This window comes from Gopherus flavomarginatus, chromosome 14 (genome assembly GCF_025201925.1).
Source record: "Gopherus flavomarginatus isolate rGopFla2 chromosome 14, rGopFla2.mat.asm, whole genome shotgun sequence".
Taxonomy (NCBI): domain Eukaryota; kingdom Metazoa; phylum Chordata; order Testudines; family Testudinidae; genus Gopherus; species Gopherus flavomarginatus.
Window position 1 is genome coordinate 6432331 of NC_066630.1, and position 24582 is coordinate 6456912.

Sequence of the window (24582 nt, forward strand, 5' to 3'; positions counted from 1 at the left end):
ACATGGAGCCACGTTGAATGATGAAAATTGGAAGAAATATTAAACAGCTACCCATTCAATGATCGCCATTCCTCCTGTGCACTGAATGAGGCAAATTTATTTTTGTATATACCTGTAATACTGCCATGCTTCACTCTCAAAACAAATTTTGCTGCTAGATAAGAATAACTAGTTTTCTCGGTGTTTGGGGACTTCCTTCTTATTCTTCTCATTTCTTTACTTTTAATAGTGAGTGTTGAAAAAGTGGAAGTAAAGGGATTGGCACACAAGAAGAATGAAAGAAATGTTGACTATTCCTTTGAGGTAAGTTTTGAGGATTTTTTTTTTTCTAATGGGATGAGAGAAAAGAAGAAAATACTTTAAAACATGAATGTGAAAGTTTGGAACAGTTAAGGAACATTCAGGCCAAACAGACAGATCTCAAAAAATAGTCATCGGTGGGGAATCATCATTAAATGGGAGTGGTTCTAGTGGGGTTCCACAAGGATTGGTACTAGGCTACAAAACATGAACTCCCAGTGTGATGTTGTGGCCAAAAAGGCTACTGCAATCATTGGATGTATAAACAGGAAAGTAGTGAATGAAAGTAGAGGTGATTTTTACCTTTGTATATGGCATTAGTGAGATTGATACTGGAATATTGTGTACTATTCTGTTGTCCACATTTTTTAATGGGATGTTGAAAAATTTGGAGAGAGCACAGAAAAGAGCTACAAAAATTACTTTGAGGGTTGGAGAAATGCCTTACAGTGTGAGACTTACTCAAACTGTTTAACTTATTAAAAAAGAAGACTGAGAGGTGACTTGATTAGTGTATAAATGCCTTCACAGGGAGAAATACCAGGTACTAAAGGGCTCTGTAATCTTCCCAGAAAGGCATAACAAGAACCGACGGCTGGAGGCTGAAGATGGACATATTCAAATTAGAAATTAGGCACAAATTTTTTAGATTGAGGATAATTACCCACTGGAACAAAACCACCAAGGGAAGGGGTGGATTCTTCATCTCTTGATGTCTTCAAACAGAGACAGGAAGCCTTTCCAAAAGATATACTTTAGCCAAATACAAGTAATGCTTTAGTCTAACGCAAGTTTTTGGGCTCAATATAGGAATTACTGAGTAAAATATGATGTCCTGTGATAAGTCCTTTAAAAAAATAAAAGTAGTCCTGGAACATTCCAGAATGGCCCAGAAGCAGAAGTGGAGGAGGAAGCCACCATCTCCTCACACTGTCACCTCCACCCCTTCTGCTTCAGGCCTGTTCTGGAAAGAGAGATGGCATCTCAGTAATGTGGGCAGGTTACTGAGCTGCCATCTCTCATTTCAGAGCAGGAAACCGAGTCAGAAATCCTGGAATGCCATTCCAGAGCATTCAAGCATGACTTGAGCACCGACAGGAGGTCAGACAAGATGATCTTATGGTTTCTTCTGGCCCTAAAGTCTATGAATCTGTGAATGTCTAGATTTAATTAATTTTTTGTCTTAATTCTGGTATGCCTGAGAAACCTCTGGTATGACACACCAAAAGCAGAATTTGATTTAGGGGTAGGTGGTTCTATTGTTTTGTCGATGTTCATGATCTAGCTCCTTATTGGGAAAAATAATTCCGTATGTTTAGGTAGCATTGCCTGTTCAAAATTGCACTCCTCATCTCTCTTTATCAACCAAAGCCACAAGGAGTTGGTTGCAGCTGCCTCGTTCAAAGCTGCACAGCCAATGGCAGAATGGGCGTGGCAGGGCTTCATTCTGCTGTGACCCATTGGCTTACATTGCAGATTGTGGGAAGGCTGTTGCAGGAGGCAGTGAAGTGGCATATGCAGCTCTCTCTCCACTCATGTAAAATTTCCTTGAACATGGGGAATTCTCTGGCTAGTTTAAAGCCATTTTACATTGTTCATATTGTACAAAAAGTGCCCTTAGCAGATTGAAGAATCTGGCCTTAGTTGATTTAGCCGCGGAATACCCTTGAGAGATCGGTATTATCCCTATTTTACAGGTGAGGAAACTAAGACACAGAGAAGTGACTTGCCCGGAGTCACATAGGGCATCTGTGGCAGAGCCAGGAATAAAATCCATCTCTCTTGATTCCCAGTCCTGTATGCTAATTACAAGAATGTTGTTCCTTAAATCTGTGGTAAATACTTAACTTTAGTTTTCTGTATGGTTTAGTTACCAAAATGCAATCTGTTTTCCTTTGCAAACAACTATACAGATGCTTGAAACTGCATTAAAGTTAAACTTCTACTTTATGGTTATTTGTGCTGTGTTTTAATGACAATAAGGTCTTATCTACACTGAAAAATAAAATATTTCACCACTGCACTACCACTGGTCCTAGCAACAGTGGGAACTTCAATATAGATAAGGTGTTAAAGGTTTCAGGAATTTTTATTGCTATGCCATCTAGATCTGCCCTCTCTGAACAGGGATAGACTGCATCATTTATCTGCCTTAAATCTTGCATTGGGGGATGTCATAAACAGATAAGTAAGAGTTAATAGAACAGAAGTACTTCATATCTCTTTTGCCTGGAAAGGGTTAACAAGATCAGTGATCCTGGCTGTCACCTGACCAGAGGACCAATCAGGGGACAGGATACTTTCAAATCTTGAGGGAGGGAAGTTTTTGTGTGTGCTGTTAGTGTTTGGTGGTTGTTCTCTCTGGGTTCTGAGAGTGACCAGACATGCAACCAGGTTTCTCTCCAATCTCTCTGATACAGTCTCTTATATGTCCAGAATAGTAAGTACTAGGTAGATAAAGCGAATTAGGCTTATGTTTGTTTTCTTTATTTGCAAATGTGTATTTGTCTGGAAGGAGTTCAAATGTGTATTTTGCTGAAAGGATTTTAATTTGTACTTGTATACTTAGGCTGGGAGGGTATTCCCAGTGTCTATAGCTGAAAGACCCTGTAACATATTCCATCTTAAATTTACAAAGATAATTTTTACTGTTTTCTCTTTCTTTAATTAAAAGCTTTTCTTGTTTAAGAACCTGATTGTTTTTTTATTCTGGTGAAACCCCAGGGGACTGGGTCTGGATCCACCAGGGAAGTGGTGGGGAGAAAGGAGGGAAGGGGGATAGAGAGGTTAATTTTCTCTCTCTGTGTTAGGATTACTTTCTCTCTCAGGGAGAGTCTGGGAGGGGGAGAGAGAAGGAGGGGGGAAGGTGAATTTTCCTCTCTGTTTTAAGATTCAAGGAGTTTGAATCACTGTAATCTTCCAGGGTAACCCAGGGAGGGGAAGCTTGGGAGGGGCAACGATGAGGGAAAGGGTTTACTTTCCTTGTGTTAAGATCCAGAGGCTCTGGGTCCTGGGGGTCCCCAGGCAAGGTTTTGGGGGGACCAGAGTGTACCAGGCACTGTAATTCCTGGTTGGTGACAGCGCTACAAGTACTAAGCTGGTAATTGAGCTTAGAGGAATTCATGCTGGTACCCTATCTTTTGGACGCTAAGGTTCAGAGTGGGGAATTATACCGTGACAGAGGAGCTTCAGTGATGGTAGTGCACTAGTGAGAAGTTTTAAGAAAAAGCTCAGTGTTAGACCCCACCTCAGACAACCCTCCTAGAAAGAATGTAGGTGATAAAACTCCATCATAGAATCTGCGGTTTGAAACCAAGATGAGCTCAGGAAGTGTCAGTAGTGGTGTCCAATCTTTCTCTTGCCCTTCTGGGGGTTTCTGTGAAACAGGACGGTTATATTTGCTCCACAGGATTCAGCAAATGAAGCCTTCCAGAATTGCACATCCACATGTTGGCATGTAAGCCAAGTTCGGACAATTGTGTACTTGACAAGGGCTTTAAAAAAAAAGTAAATTCTAATGTAAATTCAGACCCTTATGATATTGAGCAATATAGAGACATCTTCCATCTCTTGGTGGTTCAGAAGGTAATACTGCCAGTGTCAGTGTCTGACACAAGCTGATCATGCTGCTTTCTTTATGTGATAGATTTAACATCCATATCAGGGTTTTTTTTGGCCATACTCTTATTTAACTGAAATTCAGCAGCCTGTTTTCTTGAGTATTTTTCTTCCTCCGTTTTCTTTTTCCTTACTGCCTTTTTAGATTTGTGACCTCATTTTATAGTCAGAGAAATATCCTGAGTGTTGTATTAAGAATTCAAGAACACACATTAGTCATATTGGATGAGAGAGAAGCATTTTGCCACTCCTCATCTCAGGCACTGGAAACTGGGCTTGGTTTGTGGCTCATATCCACTCAGAATAAGGCCATAAACTCAGAGAGATTTTGGACAAGGCTAATTGATATTACATGAGGTTTCAAAATAAAACTTGGCTTTTCAAAGTGACACTACCAACTTGATTTTTTTTGATAGAGTATCCTTTAAACAATATCCTGAATTTTTAAAATTCCTTAATTTTTGGTATCAGAGGGGTAGCCATGTTAGTCTGGGTCTGTAAAAAGCGACAAAGAGTCCTGTGGCACCTTATAGACTAACAGTGCCACTGAAAATCAGCTCGCGTGCTGCCTTCGGCACATGTGCCATAGGTTGCCCACCCCTGATCTATGTAATAGCGATTAAAAAAAAGAAGTTGTAAGGACATTTTATAGAAAAGCAGCTAGGAAGAGAAGCCCATCTCATCTCTTAGCTTTTCTAGAGCATACACAAGGTGCTGTCTGAAGTGTGTACATAGAACAATAATGGCAGGCGTCAGTGTTAAGCCTCTGCTCTTTTGTATGGGACGTTTTCCTCGGAGCCTCAACTTTGCATTACATATGGAATTGATTGATTGCAAATGAGCATTGTAACATGCTGTGGTGTGTTGTTCAGATTCTACAAACGAGCTGTTCCAGTTAACAATGGGAGGAAAATGTTTCTCCAATCAGTGTTTCTCCAATTTGGTGTTAACATTTGCTATAGTTGGCAAGGCTTTATAAAATATAAAGTAGATTTTAAGAACTCTGAATAGTCTTAGCTATAATGGCAGTTAGCAGGAGTCAAATACTGCAAGAAGGGTAAGCAGCCATCTTCAGAATAAAAACAGTGAGCCGAGGGACTGTAACTGTGTTTGAACAAAAATGTTTATCGTGTATATGCCAAACATACAGATGGTCCAAGCCTTTATCCACATAATGGGTGAAATAAACATTGCTGTTTATTGAGTCCAGGCTGTTAGAGCTAACCATAGAGTTGTGTGCTTAGTTACTAACCGAACACCTTTCATTTCTTAAGGTCTTGTGGTCTGATTCTTCAGTGACATTGGTAACCAAATCTTCTACTGAAGTGACTGAATTTATTTCAAAGGTAAAAGACTTTAAAATACTTTACTTTGTACTTTGACCTTATATGTGGTTTTGTTCAATTGTATTTTAGAAGCACCCTAAGATAACATGAATAGATTGAACTCCATAAATGTGTAACTCATGAACTATTTCAGGGTCCTCAAATGACAAGTAACAGCCTTCTTTTCACCTATTTTTTCCAATTTATAATATCCTCTTCCTTTAGCTATCTCAGCTGTACCCAGAAGAAAACTTAGAGAAGTTCATTCCTTGCCTAGCTGGTCCAGATTCATTTTACCTGGAAAGGAACCACATGGACCTGGAATCGGATATTAGGTATGATTCTGAAAGCTAATTTTTACTTGCCGTATGGCTTCCTTGTCCAAGAGGGTTGGGGAGGGGAGAGAATCAGGAAATTAAAATGTAGACAAGATGTTCCTAACTACTTTCAAGAACTTTGAGCCTGATCCTACAAACATAGTTGCTTGTAATTCCACTAATTTCAATGTACAAGAGTTTTGACAAACTTGGACCCTATGTGTAGAAATAGACATGGTCACATTGCACTATGTTACACTTTCTGAAGAAATAAAAATCATGGGGTTCCTTGGTAGAAGCAAATAATGGATTACAGCCTTAAGGTGGAAAAAGTTCCTTGAAAAAGTGATCACATTTAGATCATTTCCAGTACAAAGTGAGTTAAGAGTGAAGTTTTAAGCTTGTTCAATATGGAATTTAAGAGAGGCCACACTTGAGTTAATCACTTGTAAGAAGTAGCAGGAAAAAAAGATGAAATTGTCAGCATTTTTGAAGATTGTGTTTTAGTTATACAGCCTTTTGTGATATTCACTCAAGATCTTATCTTGCAAATGGGAGTTTTGCCTGAGTAAGATCTGTAAAATTGGTCTGGGCCCTTAATGGAGAAACATAGCCAGAACTAGTAGAAAAATACAAGAAAATTGTTTTCTGGATAATTTATGTGAGGATGTCTTTTAAACACTTTCACAGCCCATTATGCTGTTGCTCATAGTTAACGTGAATCAAGTTGTTGTGATGTTACTGTTACTTTAAAGTAGAATAAGCAGCTATGCTCATGTAAAATGCTTGACTTGTTTGTCTGTAGAGCTAACCTATTTTCTAAGTCTCTTTATGATTTGTCCTCACACCTACTTGCAGTGGCATATAAATCCTATTAACAAAACCGTATTAATATATGGTGTTAAAAAGCTCTTCCCCACATGATTCACTTGGTCATTGTGGACCAACCACAATAGTTTAAAACTACACCTCTACCCCGATAAAACGCGGTCGTGAGGAGCCAAAAATCCCTACCGCATTAAAGGTGAAATGCCATTATATCGGGGTAGTGGTGGCAGGGCTGCAGCAGTGATTTAAAAACCCGGGTCTCCGGCCATGGGGAGCCCCAGGCCGTTTAAATTGCTGGCGGGCCCCGCTGCCGCAGCCCCGGGGTAGCAGCGTCCGGGCTCTGGCCGCTGCGGGGAGCCTGGGCCCTTTAAATCGCCGGTGGAGCCCCTCTGCTGCAGCCCCAGGATAGCGGCAGCAGGGCTCCAGTGGTGATTTAAAGGGTTCGGGGCTCCCCACAGCAGCCGGAACACTGGGCCCTTTAAATCTCCAGCAAGTCCCGGGGTAGCAGCAGCAGGGCTCCAGCGGTGATTTAAAGAGCTCTGGGCTCCCCGCGACAGCCGGAGCCCCAGACCCTTTAAAGCACTGCCGGCGCCCCGCTGCTACTGCGCTAAATGGGAACTCGTGCTGTGTCAGGTCACGCTATAGCGGGGTAGAGCTGTATCTAATTTGGAACACCATCAAGCAAAATGATGTCAGCAAGTACTTGGACTGCTCTGGATAGAAAGTGTTATTGGAAAACATGCTAATTAACATGTTAGTATGCTTGCCAAACACCTTGTTTTTCTAGTCAGGACAGAGCATTTTTTCTCCATTACTGTTGTTGGTGGAATGGCACTGGTGGACCCCATTTTGTCAGAGTAAAGGTAATAAATGTATGCTTAGATTGTAACAATAAATAATGTTGATATTTAAATAATCCCTTTTAGGCTTCATATCTTTGTCACTGCTTTTGTTTAGTTGGCAACAGTTTTCTGCAAGTCTAGGTTAACAGAGTAGCAGAGTCGCTTTACAAAGCAAAGGTTGTATCTTCACAACAGAGAAAGACAGACATTTATTTTTAAAAAGCTAAATACATTACAAAATAAAGATCCCCAGATTGCAATGTTTTCATTTTTCATATTAGTGATTTACTCATGTCTCTGTTATTGTAAACTATGAAAATAAACTGTGAACTTTCAGGATGGAAACTGTATATAGAAGTAACTTTTGACCCAATGTCTTTTTAGACATTACAAATATGAAGTGCAGTCAAAACATTTCCCCCGGTTTTTTCTTTACTTTTCAACAATTTTTTTAGTGCTTTCAAAATATGTATATGATTTGGCAGTTGAAAACCAAACAAATTTTTTTGCTTTGTAAGAAAAATTCTGGTAATGCACTTTAATATAATGTATGTTTTATACATTGTAAAGTTCTAGAAGATTGCCATCTTTAGATTCCAAGAAGAGGAATGAGCTTAGCAGAAAACATGTGACACGAGTTTTACAGCCTTTTTTACTATATTGCCAGGCGCTATATGTTCAAATGCCTGCTGTTCATTTGAAAGCTTAGCAGACAGCTATACTTTATGGGCTTTAGTTTCACAATTTTTAGAGGCAATTTTCAAGTTTATCCCTGTACACACACACTCTCGTAATTTTTCTCTGTTCCAACCTCTTGTATTCATAAGTCTGTAATTAGCTTTGAATGTAAACTATTGACCAGTATAAAGGAATAGCATGCCTATTGAATAATAGGCATTTAAAAAAAAGGTAAATGCAAATTTCACTCTTGATTTTGGTGTTGATTTCATGGTCAGTTGCAAAACAAACATAATTTTGTAAATTAACGTTTAGGTATTTGGCATCCTTACCTTCCCATGTGCTGAAAAATGACCATGTCAAGAAATTCTTCAGCACTTCATCTTCCTCCCAGCAACTTCAGAGTTCAAGTGAGTTTAAAGAAACAGTTTAAAATGCACATATTATTGACATAAATCTAGTAAACTGATGCCAGTCAAAACTTTTTTAATCTTCCTGTTGTTTAGGTCCTGGCAACCCCTCTCTCTATAAAGTAGTCACTACGCTGGGTGCATCTGGAAGGTGAGATACCTGACTTCTGTGTCCAATGTAGAGTTGTAGAATTCTTTCACTTAGGTAGTTATCTACATGCCCTTGTTTGAGAGAGGTTCTTTTTATATGCCATTGTATGCACTTGGGGGTGCGTGCTCACCTTGTTAATCTGTGGAACTCTCAGCGCAATGGACTCTGAAAGCTGTGGTTTCACTGACTTTGTCTATACTGAAGATTTTAGGAAATGTTAGCACTGGTGCACAGCCCTACTCATGCTAGCAGAGGTGGGAGCTCTAGCATAGATAAGCAGCTGGCATTTTTTGTGTGGTGTCTTTACCTGCTCTGAGCAAAATTGCTGAGAATGGTAAAACTGTGACAATCAGTTTACATCAGTACTTCTACTATTGTTAGAACCAGCTGACCCACAATGGTGGGAGAATTCCCTGTGATTATTGCTTATTATATTAGTCATACTTGTCTCACTGTTACCTCGCACTGCCCCAGCTGTGGCTTGTATCCAACTGTTGTTGCTTGCCCTCTGCTTTCATGGTGAGCTCTTCGGGGCAGGGGGCATTTTTTCTTTATATGCGGGGGTACCATATCTAGCACAATGGGGCCCTGATCCCTGATTGGAGTCTCCTTGACAGTACCAGAATACAAGTAGTAAATAATAATAATCCTCATGCAGCCATAATTACACAGCCATGGTCTTCTCTTATATCACCTAGGTGGTGTTAGAGGCCCATCATAGTGTTTCTTCCATTCTGTAGTTCAGTGTCTACCTTTAAGGGCAGTGTTTCTTAAACTGTGAATCTGGCTTTCCTGAGGGAGGACACTGATCTCTTCCAACAGAGGCTCAAGGCAGCCATAGGAGGAGAAGGAAAGACATATTCTTGCCTTTTTGCTTAGGATTTGACAAATCCAGAAATTGATTAATGAATACTTTACAGCTGAGGTGATTCTTGTTTCTTCACCTGGAAATGGAAAGACCAAGGGAGAAAATAATGTTAACTGAATAGATTCACTCACTCCACATGTGTAAAAACCATTTCACAATGGATTTTTTTATATATATTGCATTGATGAGGAAAGCTATGCCAATGTTGGAATCTCAACTTTAACGTTAGACATAACCTGTACTGTGTTCATTGTATTAGTAGTATAGGATTTTAAAAGTATAAATCAGTAACTTATAAAATAAGCAGTGTGTTGGATCCCTGAAACATGGTCCTTTATTTTATTGGTGAATGGGTGTGTGTGTGTGATCATACTGACTGAAATCTGCATGGCAGTAATTTGGTATGCTAAATCAAATTATTTTTCTCTTTTGCAGACCTGTATGTGGAGTAGCTGGTATTCAGTCTTCACAGAATCATGTACAGCACTCAGCTGTTTCTTCAGTTGCACTGCCCCATTGCTCTCATTCAGGGAGTACAGGCTCATCATTAGCCTACCGCTCCCAGATGGATACCTCTTCACCCATGTTGTCTTCCAGTTCACAGACGCCGCAGACCCAGGAGCAAAATGGGATTTTAGATTGGCTCAGGAAACTGCGGTTGCACAAGTATTATCCTGTCTTCAAACAACTCACAATGGAGAAGGTAAAGTGGTGGGCTAGATAGGAGAAAGGAATCTGTCTTTTAAATAAGCCATATATTCTCTAGCATGTATAGAAAATCGAAATGGTAAAATAGGCTAGTGTTTACATTTAGACTAGTAGATATTTGTAGCTAGAGCTGGGCAAACTATTTATAGGAACACTTTATTTGGTGAAATAGCCTCCTGTTTTTGTGGATGAACTATCTAGAGACTTACTTTAAATATTTCCTGGTTTGTTCAGAATTCTCAACATCTGGGTTTATTACAAACCCCCTTCGCTCTTCCTGTTCACTATTCATCCTTTGATGTGCAATAAGTCATCTAAGTCACATTTTATTCTCGTTCTTGATTTTTTTCCCTCCTATTTGTAAAAGTCTTGGTTATCCAAATGCATGTCAAGATTCACTCCTGAAGTGAGCTTCTGTGTGGGTAAACATGCATGAGTGTTGGATGCTTTCATTTTCCACAAACGTTGTGAACAAAAATCACTTGCGTTGCATGAATGTTTGCATAAAAAGTGTCATGAATGCCATTGAAGTACATTGGCTTTTAATCAGATGAATGTAAGTACTTGTTTAATACCCAGTTCTATCTGTAATATACATGTTGTAAAATTAATCTCCTTCTTCTCTTACTATATTTGAACTTTGAGTGCCCTCTGGTGGATTAAATACTTATTCTGATTCTTTTAAGTCATGGCTCTGAATTGCAATGATTTTTTTCAGCACTGCAGCATGGCTTGAAAGATATTATTTCAATGACTATGGCCTAAGGCCACAGTTTTCTAATTTGATTTTCCTCATTCAGGAAAAATAGGTATAGTCATTTTTCCGTTTACTGACAAAATTGTGCATATTTTAATGTTTGACTTTTTTTTTTCCAAACAACTGCTGTGCTTATATTGGTATGTATATTCTGTTGAAAAATATTCACAGTACCTTTGCAACTAGATTGACCCATGCAACAAAACTGAACTCTGCTCTAGATGTGATAGCTAAATGATTTCTATGTTAAATGACACATTTAGGGAAAATAAATTACATTTTAACTTTTGATAACCAACTGGTGTACTCTGGATTGTCAGCCGAAATAAAGCAGCAGTAATCAGCATGACTTTTTCAGCAGCAGGTCTTTTATCAGTGTAAATCAAAAACAATTTATCATAAACAAAACAAACAGAACCAAAAGAATCCCCAACCTACAGTTCACTCCTCTCTCACCACCTTGGCACCGGCATCATTCCGCTTCTGACATTACAACAGCCCTCCTTGTGTGCTAGGAAGTAGTTAATGGCCCTGCATTCTGCTACAGTCTTACCCTCATTGAGCTAGTGGTAATGCTATGGATATTAAGTATTCATTGAAGGGAGGAGTGGTAGACATTTTCAACCTTAATCTGCCTCTTACAACTTGTCCTTCCCAAAATTTGTCAAATATTTCTTGCACCAGATTGACTAGTCCCAAAATTACCTGTTTCCTGTATTCTATGTTATTCCTATAGTTGCCAGATAATTATTAGATACCTTGGGGAGAAGTCTCAAAATGTCAGGGTTTTTCTTTAGGGAACCAGAACTTAAAACTTTATTTGGCTCATTTATGATACAAAATTGCCTTTCGTATGCACATGGACTATGTTGTCTTTATTGTGAATGATCAATATGGGCAAATATTTTAGCAGTATATTTGTAATTAATCTAAAAAACCTCTTTAATATCCAAGTCCTCCATTTTTATACTGCCCTAAATCTTTAGTTTAAAACTGCAATAAAACTTATTAAAATTCACATACATGTGTAAAACAAGAGTCTTCGAGGTGCTTCTCAGAATTGGAAATCACTGAGAATACAGTAGGGTCATTTGAAATGTATGTATCCATATATTGCACACTGTAAAATCAGCTCCATATTTCCTCCTATAAAAGTTTCTGAGCCTTACTGAAGAAGATCTGAATAAGTTTGAATCCCTCACCATGGGAGCAAAGAAAAAACTCAAGACCCAGCTGGAACTGGAAAAGTAAGTATGTGTGTTGTGGGGAAGGGTGTGTAGTCTGTCTGGCTTTTTCAGTTGGTAGAATATGGTTAGATGGCACTAGAATTGTACAAACTCCTGAATTTAATCCCAGTTTTTCTCTTGGTTTTGCTCCGAGGACAGAGCAAATTGTTAAACCTTCCAGGCTTTCCCTATGTGTAAATCTGGATTGTCCTTCTTTTTCATAGGGGTATGGAGGCATAATTAGTTTGAAAAGCACTTCAAAAATGTGGATTATGTATATTTAGTACTTAATGTTTTGTTATTGATTATTCAAGGCCGATGAGATAAGCACATAAAAGAATTGGTGAACTCAACTTCAAAGGGGACACTGTCAGCTTTAACCATTAAGTAAACAAATTCCTTGAACTATGCTACTAATTACTTTTTAAATTATTAACACTGGAAGAATTTTAAAAATCCACATTACTTTTCACTATTTGTGCTCTTACTGTTTTCTAATTTATCTCAGCTTGGACAAGGAAAGTCACTTTCAATTTTAGGTTTTCAGAATTGCAGTATTTGAATCCTAGACATTGTAGGATAGATGTGTAAACTTCATGAGGGCCACGTTCCATTTTAAATTGTAACCTGGAGCATAAATTTAGGATTACCTACTCCCCTCAATGACCATGGTACAGCAACTCATGTCAGTGGGATATTTGCATCAAGATCAAAGGTGGCATATGCCCTGTATATAGTAACTAAACTCCTACCTGTCTTCAATATTATTAAGATTGAATTCAGCATCACTCAGTGGCAAAACATTCTCATCATTAGCAACAATGCACTTTCTGTCCTGTGTTTCTCTCCTTTCCCTATCCTCCTTCTCTTTTTTTTCTTTCCTCCTTTCTTTTCTCTTCATTTTCTTCCCTGCAGCAACTTCAAAACCGCTTCATCCCTGTGCTTCGCTTTCACTTGGTTTCCATCCCGTCTGATTAAATGACCTGTAAATAAATAGTTGTTGGCACGGAGCTTTGGGACTACCCCCCAAACCAGATTAATGCAGAAGTGAGGGGGTTCACATTTATGCATCGTTCATCTGCGCTCTCTACAGACTCAGGCAAACAACACTGCATTGGTTACAGTTGGTTTACATTTGAAAGGTTCACTCTGTGGAATCCAGATATGCCAAGTGGGCCACATAAATGCATCTAGTTGACCATGTATTTGATGTCTCTTCTGCAGGGAAATATTTATTTTAAAACTGTTCCAGTGTTTAGGTGCACACACTACACTACACTCCCAACATGTTTATTAGTTGAAGGCCATGTCTACACTACAAACTTTGGTTGACACAAGTTACATTGGTATGCAGCCACTGAAGCTTTTATGTCACTTGGGCACATGCGTACTTGGTTGTTTGCGTTGGCACTGCACATATGCGCCAGGAGTGTTTGTGTCGATGCAAAGTGCAGTGCACCATGGGTAGATATCCCAGTGTGCCATGCACTACTCTTCAGTTCAAAGCCTGATGGGAACTTTTCGCAATATGTTGTGAGGTAGAAATTAGTTGTGCAGGGATCTCTGGGAGAGAGGTGTCAAGTTCCCAGCATGCAGCTCTCTCCACCCCATAATACCATCCATATCCCATCATTTTCATGACTTTTTAAAAAAAATTCCACAAACCTGCTCAGCACTTCTCAGAGTCCACCATCTCTGACAGAAGCATGGAGCCCACAGAGCTCTGTGCTATTCTCATGGACGCCGCAAGTACAGGACGCATGATCCTTCTATATCTGCACCCTCGCAGGAAGTACCTCAACAATTGAAGACATCAGGATTTTTTTGAGGACAGTTTGCTGAGACAGCGAAAAACAATCCAAGGTTGTTGGTGGCATTCATGGAGCAGCTTCAGATGGTGGAGCACAGCTTTTGGGTCCACGAAACAAGCACTGAATGGTTGGATCACAGTGTAATGCAGGTTTAAGACAATGAGAAGTGGTTGCAGAACTTTTGGATGCAAAAAAACCATGTTCTTGCATCTGTATGCTGAGTTCACCCCAGCGCTCCAGCACAGGGATACCAGAATTGAACAAAACTCAATGGCTGGGCAACAAAAAGGCAGATGAAATTCAGTGTTGAGAAATGCAAAGTAATGCACATTGGAAAACATTAGCTTTACATTTGAAAGGGTAGCTCTGTAGAATCCAAATATGCCAAGTGGACCACATAAATGCATCTAGCTGACCATATATTTAATGTCTCTGCTGCCGGGAAATGTTTGTTTTTAAACTGTTCTAGTGTTTTTTTGAAAATGTCCACTCAATGTGTAGTGGTAGTCAAAAAAGCTAACAGAATGCTAGGAACCATTAGAAAACAGAGAGATGATATGATAGAAAATATCATAATACCACTACACTGGACCCCCACTAGAATGTGGGGTTTTGGATCCTTGCACAGTCCCACGTTAACTCGAGGACCACGTTACCATGGATTCCAATTAAGGTAATTAAATTTGGGATCCATGCACAGTCCCATGTTTATAACCAAATTTCCACTGTAAAGACGCATGTTCTAGCGAGGGTCTGCTGTATATAAATCCATGCTATGCCCATTCCCTGAATATTGTATGCAGCTCTGGTTGCCCCATCTCAAAAAAGATATATTAGAAATGGAAAAGATATAAAGAAGGGCAACAAAAATGATTGGGGTGAGAAGAGAGTTAAAAAACTGGGATTGTTCATCTTGGACAAGTGATGACTAAGGGAAGATATATAAATCCTGACCAGGATGGAGAAAGTGAATAAGGAAGTGTTCCTTACTCCTTCACATAACTCAAGAACCAGAGGTCCCTTACCCTTCATTGGACTCCTCCAGGTTGGCTGGCAGGACTGGTTAGAGTGTGGTGGAGTCTCCAACAGGTCCTGGCTTGTGGCATTGCTGCCTCCCCCTGCTACATCTCCCCCCTTCTCCTCCTCACTGTTCACAGTGGAGGTCTCTGTTTTGGGCTCCTGTGAGGTATCCATAGTGGTTTGCAGGGTGTTGATGGGGTCTCTACCAAGTATGGCAAGTAGCTCATAAAAGCAACAGGTCTGTGGCTCAGCACCAGATCATTTGTTGGCCTCCCTGATGATGTGGTATACCAGCCACAGTTCCTTTGCTTTCATGCGGCATTGCTGCTGATCCCTGTTGTACGCCTTTGGTACTTGCATCCCCTGTGCCATCTGTTTGTAGATGATCATGTTTCTACAGCTCGTCCGTAGCTGTGCTGTCTACTCCAGGCAGAAGTGCTTCTAGTGTGTGGAGCCAGCATGGTGTATTGGGCAGTTGTACACATCAAGGGAGAACAGCTAAGGTGGGCAATCAGGAAAACGCATTTCAAAAATATGCAGAGGGTTTTAAAATGGGGAGGCTTTTGCCATTTACAGTGGTGACCAAAGCAGTCACTGTTGCAGGGAATGGGGCACTGTGGGACAGCTGATGGAGGACTGTTTGGGTTGACACAGGGTGTGCAGTGTCTGCACTCACACTGCATCAACCTTAGTAGGTCGACCATGGCTCCGTGCTGTTCGGGGAGGTGGTGTTACTCATTGCCATAACAGGCCACTTTTCTTGGCGAGAGACAGTATAAACTCATGCACGGTGAGGCTGATGCGCAGGGACTTACATCAACCTAACTTTGTAGTGTAGACCAGGCCTTAGGTTTTGTAATGTTTGAATCACATTTAACTTCTCTCTTAAATTCTCTGCATTTAGCTTCCTCTTCATTTTTGGAATGAAGGGCTAGCTCTCTGTTCGCTGTATTTAGTTAATCACATAGAATTCAATGTCTCCTTTTGTGATGTTTTATCCTCAATACCTCGTACAAATAAGTGGCTCAGTATGATACCATATAACAAGAAAGACCAATGTAAGTGCTGGCAAGAAGCAGTGGCTAATATTGATTTAATTTCCAGATATTCATATTTGTGCATTTTAAATTAGCATAATCTTTGTACTGCGATTACTGAGTTAGACAACATAGACCCCATCTGCCTCAATTTCATTCAAAACGCTGTTTAAGTACCAAATTGTTTTAACCAATTGTTTTTTCCCCTCCACCCGATTCACTGTAGAGAAAAATCAGAGAAACGGTGCCTAAATCCAGGAACACCTTCTTCAGTTACCAGCAGTGGAGTGGCCAGGGTCCCTCCTACTACTCATGTAGGGCCTATCCAGAGTATTCGTGGCAACCATGCTGCAGGTAAATAAGCAATACAAAGAACAGTGCACCATCATAAGCTATAAGGTAGAGGATGGATGTGTTCTCACACAACAGCAAGCTCATAGCTTAACTGCCCCAACCTCAAATTAAAACTGAATTGCTTTGTTTGTGTCAGTCCTTTGTGATCATGTTCTTCCAGAGCTTAGTTGTTTGCATGACGAATCTTGTTCCTGGTGATATTTGAGTGAAACAAACATACAATTATCATTCCATGATTTGCATATGAAGAGCTGTTTGAGCTGTTGCGTAACCATTACTTTTCTGGACTCCAGTTCCTCAGGCCAATGTGAATCCCCAGTACCCTGTAGCATCTTTGTATATTAAGGGTAGGAGGATAGCAGGAGACACATTCATAAACTGCAGTATTGTACCAGGCTTTTGTCATCTAGATGACAATTTTGCAAACAGTTTTCATGTTTTCTAACTGATTTATCATGCATACTTTATCCCTAGAGCTGCGTGTAGATGTGGATCAGCCAGCCCACCCGCTTCCCCGAGAAGGTAGTTCTTCTGAGTACTCAAGTTCCTCTTCCAGCCCCATGGGGATCCAGACCAGGGAAGAGAGCTCAGATAGTGCTGAGGAGAATGAGAGACGTAAGGAAAACCAAGCAAAGCTTATTTTTGTGTTGATCCTGTCCAGTGAAGCAGCTGTATTTATAGATTTTTCTGTTTCTAGGTTTAGAGATTCACTTGGACAGTTCAGAAAAGGAGAAGCCAGTAATGTTACTAAATCATTTCACTTCAAGCTCTGCCAGACCCACAGCCCAGGTTCTACCAGTGCAGAATGATGCAGGCTCCAGTCCTTCTGGCCACCATATCTTGCCAATGCAAATGATGACAGCAGCCTCCACCCACATCAGCCCTATTCGAATGCTAAATGCGATGCACAAGTCAGAGCGAAATACAGACATGAAGCTACTTTCCTCTTCTGTGCATTCACTTTTGTCTCTAGAAGAAAGAAATAAAGCTTCACCTGGACCTAGAAGCAGCATTAAAATGGAAAAGAGCTTTGGGAATACAGTGGTTGATGTGATGCCCACATCATCTCCCCATCAGCCCCTGCAAGTACTTTCAGGAGTTCCTGAAAACAGTTCTTCATCTTCTGTTAACTATGGTCCTCGAACCAAAGTTGTACATGCTTCAACTCTGGACAGAGTGATAAAAACAACTCAACAGACATCATTAATAGCGGAAGCAAGTACTGCTGCCCCTGTAACATCCAGCACAGTCTTCCATATGGCACGTCCACCCATCAAGCTCCTAGTATCTTCTTCTGTTCCTACGGATTCTGCCACTGCTGGACAAACTTCCTGCTCCAGCAATATGCAAATAAGTGTCTCTCCTGCAATAATCAATCCCCGGACTGCTCTATATACAGCCAACACCAAAGTTGCCTTTTCTGCAATGAGCAGTATGCCAGTGGCTCCGATGCCAGGCAGCTTCTGTGCAAACAGTAACACTGCCTCTTCTAGCAGCCACCCATCCACATCATTTGCAAACATGGCAAATTTGCCCAGTTGTCCTGCCCCCAGTTCTAGCCCCACAATTTCGTCTGTTGCTGAGAACAATTTCTATAGCAGCAGCAGTAGTGGTGGATCTGCAGGGAGTATCCCAATACCAAATCAGAATCATCACCACCACCACCACCAGCAGCAACCGCCTGGGTGTATGGTGTGTAGTTCCTGTGGGTGTAGTGGGAACTGTGGTTCAGGTGGTATGACTGTCAGTTATGCTAACTATTTCCAGCACCCATTTTCAGGTTCCTCAATGTTTACCTTTCCATTTTTACCCTTCAATCCTTTATGTAGCAATGGCTACATCAACACACAGCAGTACAACGGCAGCACGACTTTTCCAATGGTTCATTCTCCCTACAACAGTGGTTTAACACCGGATTCTGTAATGAGTGGGCAGTCCACATTTGCAGTGCCCCCAATGCAGAACTTTATGGCAGGAACAGCAGGGGTGTATCAGGCACAAGGAATGATGGGAAACAGCAATGGTTCAAGCCACAAAAAAAATGGGAACCTTTCCTGTTACAACTGTGGGGCCAGTGGTCACCGAGCTCAGGATTGCAAACAGCCACCAATGGATTTCAATAGGCAAGGTAAGAAGCGGGTGGTGGTACTGATGTGGGGCTCCTTAGTCTGTGTGCAGAACTGTGTGTTGATCTGAATGGGAGTTACCTATATGGGTGGGGATGTGACCGAAATCTAATGATGGTACCTTTTATCAAGTTTTCATTTAATTACAGAAAAATATCATGTTTTAAGCCAGTGTCCTTGAAAAGAGAGAGAGACTCTGGGCTAACTTCACAGAAGATTAAGTTGACTCCTGTGTGTACCCCATGTTCCCTGCTTTAGGGCATAAGTGCTGTTATAAGTCTTGTGTTGGCCTTCTGCATAGGAGTGATTTTCCCTTTGAAGGTTGGAGGGGCTGAACTTTATTGACTGATTGCAATAGTGTTGCAGCTGCTTATACTGTCTGTGAATTTGGGCCCTGAGCCATTGTCTGTTTCTTATTTTGAAGGTTATCTTCAAAGTTCATAAATTTTTTTTAAAAGTACATAAGTAGAGTGCAACATCTGTAATGAAGTGTCTGCATCCTCTTGAAGGACTTGGCTTGTGGTTAATGAAAATGAAGGGTTCCATGGCATTCATGTATTTTCCAGTATTGTAGCAAAAGCACCTCCAAAAGAGATTTTAAATCATTGGATCAGGACAGGGCACATTTGAGAGTGAACTGTTACTTTACCAAAAGCCTGTTCAGGTCATAATTTTCTTTTCCTGATGTTCTGTGTTTAAAATAATAGTGTGTGTAGTATAACTTTCCAGAATGAAATACAGACTTTTGGCTAGAACTAGCGATACTAAAGTGATACCTTGCCCACTTTGTTAATCTGGAATGTAATATCTTTTATTGAACCAACTTTTGTGAGTGAAAGGGACAAGCTTTTGCGCTTATGTAGAGCTTGTTTTCAGATGACCTAATGATACGCTTGAAAACTTGTCTTTCACCAACGGAAGTTGGTCCATAAAAGCTATTACCTCACCCACCTTGTCTCTCTAATATCTTGGGACTGACACGGCTACAGCACTGCAAACCGTATTTTAGGTTGTGCTTTGTCTATGTTTAGATGGTGCAGAGAATGTCATCAGAACTTATCCTTTTTTTTTCTTTTTTTCTTTTTTTTTTTTAGAATAGGCAGAGTTTTCCAGCAGTGTTAAAAATATAAATAATAATTACTGTTGTTTCTAGAACTTAGTATTTTGATAGTGGCAGATCAGAAAATTGTGGCACTGCCTCAGTCAATCCTAGGCCAATAGCTGACTTCTGAGGCTTTGTCTACATTAGCACTTTGGTTGGCAAAATGTTTGTTGGTCAGGGGTGTGGAAAAAGCACCCCCCTGACTGACATAAGTTTCACCAACAAAAGCACCAGTGTGGACAGTGCTGTTGGCAGGAGACGGCAGGAGAGCTCTCTCCCATTGGCATAGAGTGGCTACACAGGAGACTATACAGCAGCGCAGTTGCAGCAGTAAAACTGTGCCGCTGTAAGGTCTGTAGTATAGACACAGCCTTAGTCTAAAAAACTAGAATGGTGCTGTTTAATGTATGTTAAAACTGCATTTTATCAACTCCTTTAAAACTGCCCTGAATTACTGCAGTGTTGAATATCTTAAAACTTCTGCTGCCCCGAAGTTGCATCTTAGCCAGAGCAGCATTCTGGGTTGTGCTGTGTATTTATTCCCCATTCATCCTGCCTACAGTAGACGGCTCCCTGTCAACTTCACACGAGTGAGGGTGGCTGCTGCTTTTATTGTGTAAGAGGATGGATTTATTTAAATCAAAATGATATAATAACTGATTTAAATCGTGATTTATATCAGCAAGCAGGAAACTTGGATTAATATGATCAGTTTTGTTTTGCATTTGTACTTCAGTTATTTTCCTAAAGAGAGGCTGATTTTCATTGATTGGTATAATTTGGCACTTTTTTGTTAACCAGGTGGTTACATTACATCTATACATTTATTTAAGCATATGTAGTTTAACATATATTTATTCACATTCTTAGTTATTTACATTTTTATGTAATGGTGAATGATTCATTCTTTATTACATACAGGGAAAAGGAAGTTTATAAAAAAAGCACATTTAAAACTTTTTTTAACTAGTAGTAGTATCTGATTACTGCTGGTCATGAGGTCTTCAAGATTTTAGAACTAGGAGATGTCATCCTCTCATACTTAGTTTTTACTCATATATTAGAAGAGGAAAACAAATTTTCCTGCATTTTCAGTTATCAGTCCATCTCTTAACTTAGAATGAACAAGTTACTGAACTTAACTAGTTGAATAAACTGAAATGAATGAAAATATTCTCTCTGTGGCTGAGGCTACTGCTGTCAAAAGCTGGCTTAGTACTTTATCTAGAACCAGGTTGTTGCTTAGCCAGTGACTTCCATCAGTTCAGTGGCTTGACTTTCTGTAAAACTTAAGGCGGGTCTACACTACGGCTTAAGTCAATCTAATTTACGTCTTTCAGGGGTGTGAAAAAGACCCCCCTGAGCAACACAAGTTACAGCAACCTAAGCACTGTCCACACTGGCGCTATGTTGGTGGGAGATGCTTTCCCGCCAACATAGTTTCCGCCTTTCGCAGAGCGGCAGTAATTATGTCAACAGGAGAGCGCTCTCCAGTCAGCATAGAGCATCTTCACCAGACACGCTACAATGGTGCAGATGTGCCGATGTAGCACTTCTAGTGTAGACCGACCCAAACGTAGCAAACGTAGTGCATTTGGTATTTAATTTTAAATGACTTTATAGATTATACTAAATGTAGGCCTTGACATGGGTTATTTTTAAAAGAAAAGTATTTAATTTAAATGTTAAAAAATCAATTTTTTTTAATTATAGCATTTTACAATGCTGTTGCATAATCTGTAAGAAGCAGATATTTAAAATGCTGTGAGAGAGAACTGCTAAAAAAGGTGTGCATTGTTGACTTCCTTTCCCTCTTCTACAGGTACTTTTAGGCTGAAATATGCCCCTCCAGCTGAAAGTCTTGACTCCACAGACTGATACTTTTTCTGCCAAGAGTAAGCCATGGAGATAAGGAATTTTAAATACAAAACTGAGAAGTCCATTGCTGTTAAGTTTTAATGAGTTTTTTAATCCAAAGGTGCTTTACTTTACTAGACTAGGTAGAAAATCTAGCTTAGGGGTGCATCAAACCCATTTTTGATCACCAAAATTCAAGTTTAGATCTTGGGAGATAGAACTTGCCTAATACGTATCATGCAATTGATGCGCAGTGGATGGCAGGTGAAGCTGGCCAGCTACATTTTCTGTTGCAAATGCAAAAAAAGCAACCACCCTGCACACTTCTGCTGAAGAATGTTGCCATCTTTGGACCTTCTACAATGAAAAGGATAACTCCAGGGCAGCTACTTACAGTGAGAGCTGGAGATTGAAGGTATGAGTGGCTGTGTGCCAGCCAGCCTCTGAAACCCTGGGCTAAGGAAAATGGCTACTTTTTTTCAAAAGTAATCAGGCACTAATCTCTGGGATTTTTCAGGACTGCACTACAGAAGAATGTAAAACTATTCAGGCACTTTTAGCAGATTAGTGTCACTCTGAGACCAGTGCAAGAGGCAAAGAAGTTCCAACATTTAAACTTTGGCACCAGCAGGCTATGTGATTTACTACACAATAAAACTCTCTTAAATAATTCTCTCCTTTCCCTTCCAAAAGAACACACATGGCAGTTTCAATTCCTTGTGGAAGCAACCTTACTCTCACTGTCACCATTATTACTAATTAGAAGTGGGTTACTAGCAGTGAAATGAACTTAGTTTTCCAAGGGTCCAAGTCCCAGAGACTCCAGGGCCATAAAGGCTTCACAAAGAGGGGTTTTTTTATGTAATACATGAAACACCTTTTAAGTTCTGTTACTGTATATAGGTATCTTTCACAGAAACCTTACTACTCTGCTTTTGTAAATGAATTTTAAACCATCCTAAAAATAAACTCTGGCAGCAGAGTTAGCAAGCTATTGCTCTACTTTATGTAATGAAACTCTGACTTGTACCCGAGGGCTTTTGCTACAGGAGTCAGAGGGGTAGAATTCAAACATGTAAAGTGTAGTAAACGTCATTATTTTAAAGACTCTGAAGGATTTACTGTCAGCCTCCTTTGTGGCAGTAGACTACAGATTACTAATTTTGGTGTTAACTACCCAGAGTACATAATTTTGAGTTGGCAAGTTCAATTAAGAGTTAGGAGGAAGCCAAACAAAGCTCATGTTGCTGAATTGAAAAGGTCTTGTCCTGTCTTGCCCAAGGAATTCCACACACTGCAATGGGTGTGGCCTTTTTTAAAAAATGGCCTGAAATTTAAAGTGATTCTTGTTTTGCAGATTAGAGTATGCAATTTTAATATCTGAGGCCTTGTTTCTCTTGTGGGATTTTTTTACACCAGTATAGCTATATCAGTGCAAACTGGAAGGTAGATGTTCTACACCAGAATAAATAGCATTTGTGTTGGTGCATCTTGCTCTGGTTCTAAAGCAAGGAAAGCCATACCAGTGCAAGACAGTTTTTATGTGGTGCAAAGCTCCTCAGGGTAGATCTGGCATTAACTACTGAAGTGTTGATTTAAGTAGTTAATCCAATAAATTGTCAGTCAAGATTTGAATGGCAAATGTTAGAAGTTAAATGTCTGGGCCATCTTTTAGTTCTGTTTTGTCAAAACTGTCAGCCTCACTCGAAAGCAACAACAGGCCAGGACAATATGATAAATTAGTATTGATAAAGAGGCATTGTAACACAAGATGGCAGGACACTAAACTTGTCCCAGTTTTTCTTTGGAGGTCTCACAGTTTTTTGGCTTCATGGAAACCAAAGCCTGAAGTTGTGTAACATTTGGTTTCTTAAAAATAACAAGATTTCTGTTTTCTTATTTCTATACAATGAAGAAACGCCATACTTCTGTATCCTCAGCTCCATTCACACTACACCGTATCTATAGACAGTGTTGAAACAATTGTTTGCTATGTCTGTATTTTGAGGTGGTTACATATAATGGTCTCAAGCAACTTTCAAATCTGCAACACTAACGTGATGAGAACTGACAATGCAATTTACTTTGTCTTAATGAGCTTGAAACAATAGTACAAAAAAAGCTGTCATACCATATTATGTTAAAGGGAACTTGCAGTTTTCACTTACAATCCTGTAGCAAACATTTTGATGGTCTCTCCAGTATCCTGGAACATGTGCTGAAAGCCAAACTTTCACATTTTTTCACTTTTTTTAAACAAAAGAATATTTTAAAATTGAATTGTATTTAAACTATTTCAACACACATGCAAGTACTAAAAGCCGTCTCTCAAACTAGCAAAAACCAATAGCAAAAAAAATTCTTGTTTTCTATACCAATTGCATTTTGTTTCCTGGGCAAGGCTGGGAAGTATAGTCGTGTCTGTTTAATATTCACTACAAATAAAAAAGTAACAAGGATTATTAAACTGAACTTTTATCCAGTTAGCATCTTCAAAAATGGTTTCATTCCTGCGTTCAGAATTCTTGTCTTCAATAATGTTTCCTTTTTGTAAAGTTATGGCTGATATTTCCCAGACTGATTAACGTGCACTTAACTATCTTTAAAAATTACCTTCTAAGTCTGATTTCAAATTCAAACTAAGAAAAGCCTGAGTAAATGGAAGGAAGTGGAGCTTAATGTAGATGTTTGAAGAGCCGGTACTGTTTATAGAGCTTTTTCCTAAATCATCAACCTGAGTTGTAACTTCTGATTTGCTAGTGTAATCTGTTCAGTTTGTACCAAGAACAACCAAAGTTGGTGAGCCTAAACAGAGCACTTTAATTATATAATCCCTTTTAAAAGGCACATGTCTATCTCTTTCCTCTCAAATTAGTCTGTCTAGAGTGACTGAAAGAACCAGCTCATAATACCATTTCTGTATGTCGAAATATGGAAAATAGACACAGAATAAGCTTTTTATTCATATCTTTGCCCTGGTAGTGTAAGACTATCTAGTTCACAAAGTGGATTGCACTATAGGGTAACTGACAGTTTTTAAAATGCAAAAGAGGGACAAACTCCTTGTCATTCTCTGCTTTTAATCTCAGCACTATAGGAATGTGAAAGAAGGTTATAACTTTCCCCTTCCTTACCAGAGGGAATATATAGCATATAGTGCAATTTCACAATAGTCTTTCTGATTTTAAAGTATTGGTGATGGAAGTGTTAGGAAGAGAATGAAACCAGAATTGCCAACAAACTCCTC

General features: G+C 39.7%; 1 protein-coding gene across 2 annotated transcripts in view; it reads left to right on the forward strand.

Moving 5' to 3' along the window:
* Window positions 1-21454, forward strand: part of ZCCHC14 (zinc finger CCHC-type containing 14) — a 90211-nt gene extending 68757 nt beyond the window's left edge. For both annotated transcript variants that reach the window (XM_050922592.1, XM_050922593.1), the window contains 11 exons: window positions 230-303; window positions 5193-5264; window positions 5469-5578; window positions 8224-8318; window positions 8415-8469; window positions 9773-10040; window positions 11958-12049; window positions 16123-16250; window positions 16725-16865; window positions 16948-18378; window positions 21301-21454. In XM_050922592.1, the coding sequence (XP_050778549.1) occupies window positions 230-303; window positions 5193-5264; window positions 5469-5578; window positions 8224-8318; window positions 8415-8469; window positions 9773-10040; window positions 11958-12049; window positions 16123-16250; window positions 16725-16865; window positions 16948-18378; window positions 21301-21356 (2522 nt within the window). In that variant the 3' untranslated portion in view covers window positions 21357-21454. The remainder of the gene's footprint in view (window positions 1-229; window positions 304-5192; window positions 5265-5468; window positions 5579-8223; window positions 8319-8414; window positions 8470-9772; window positions 10041-11957; window positions 12050-16122; window positions 16251-16724; window positions 16866-16947; window positions 18379-21300) is intronic.
* Window positions 21455-24582: the final 3128 nt, after the last annotated feature.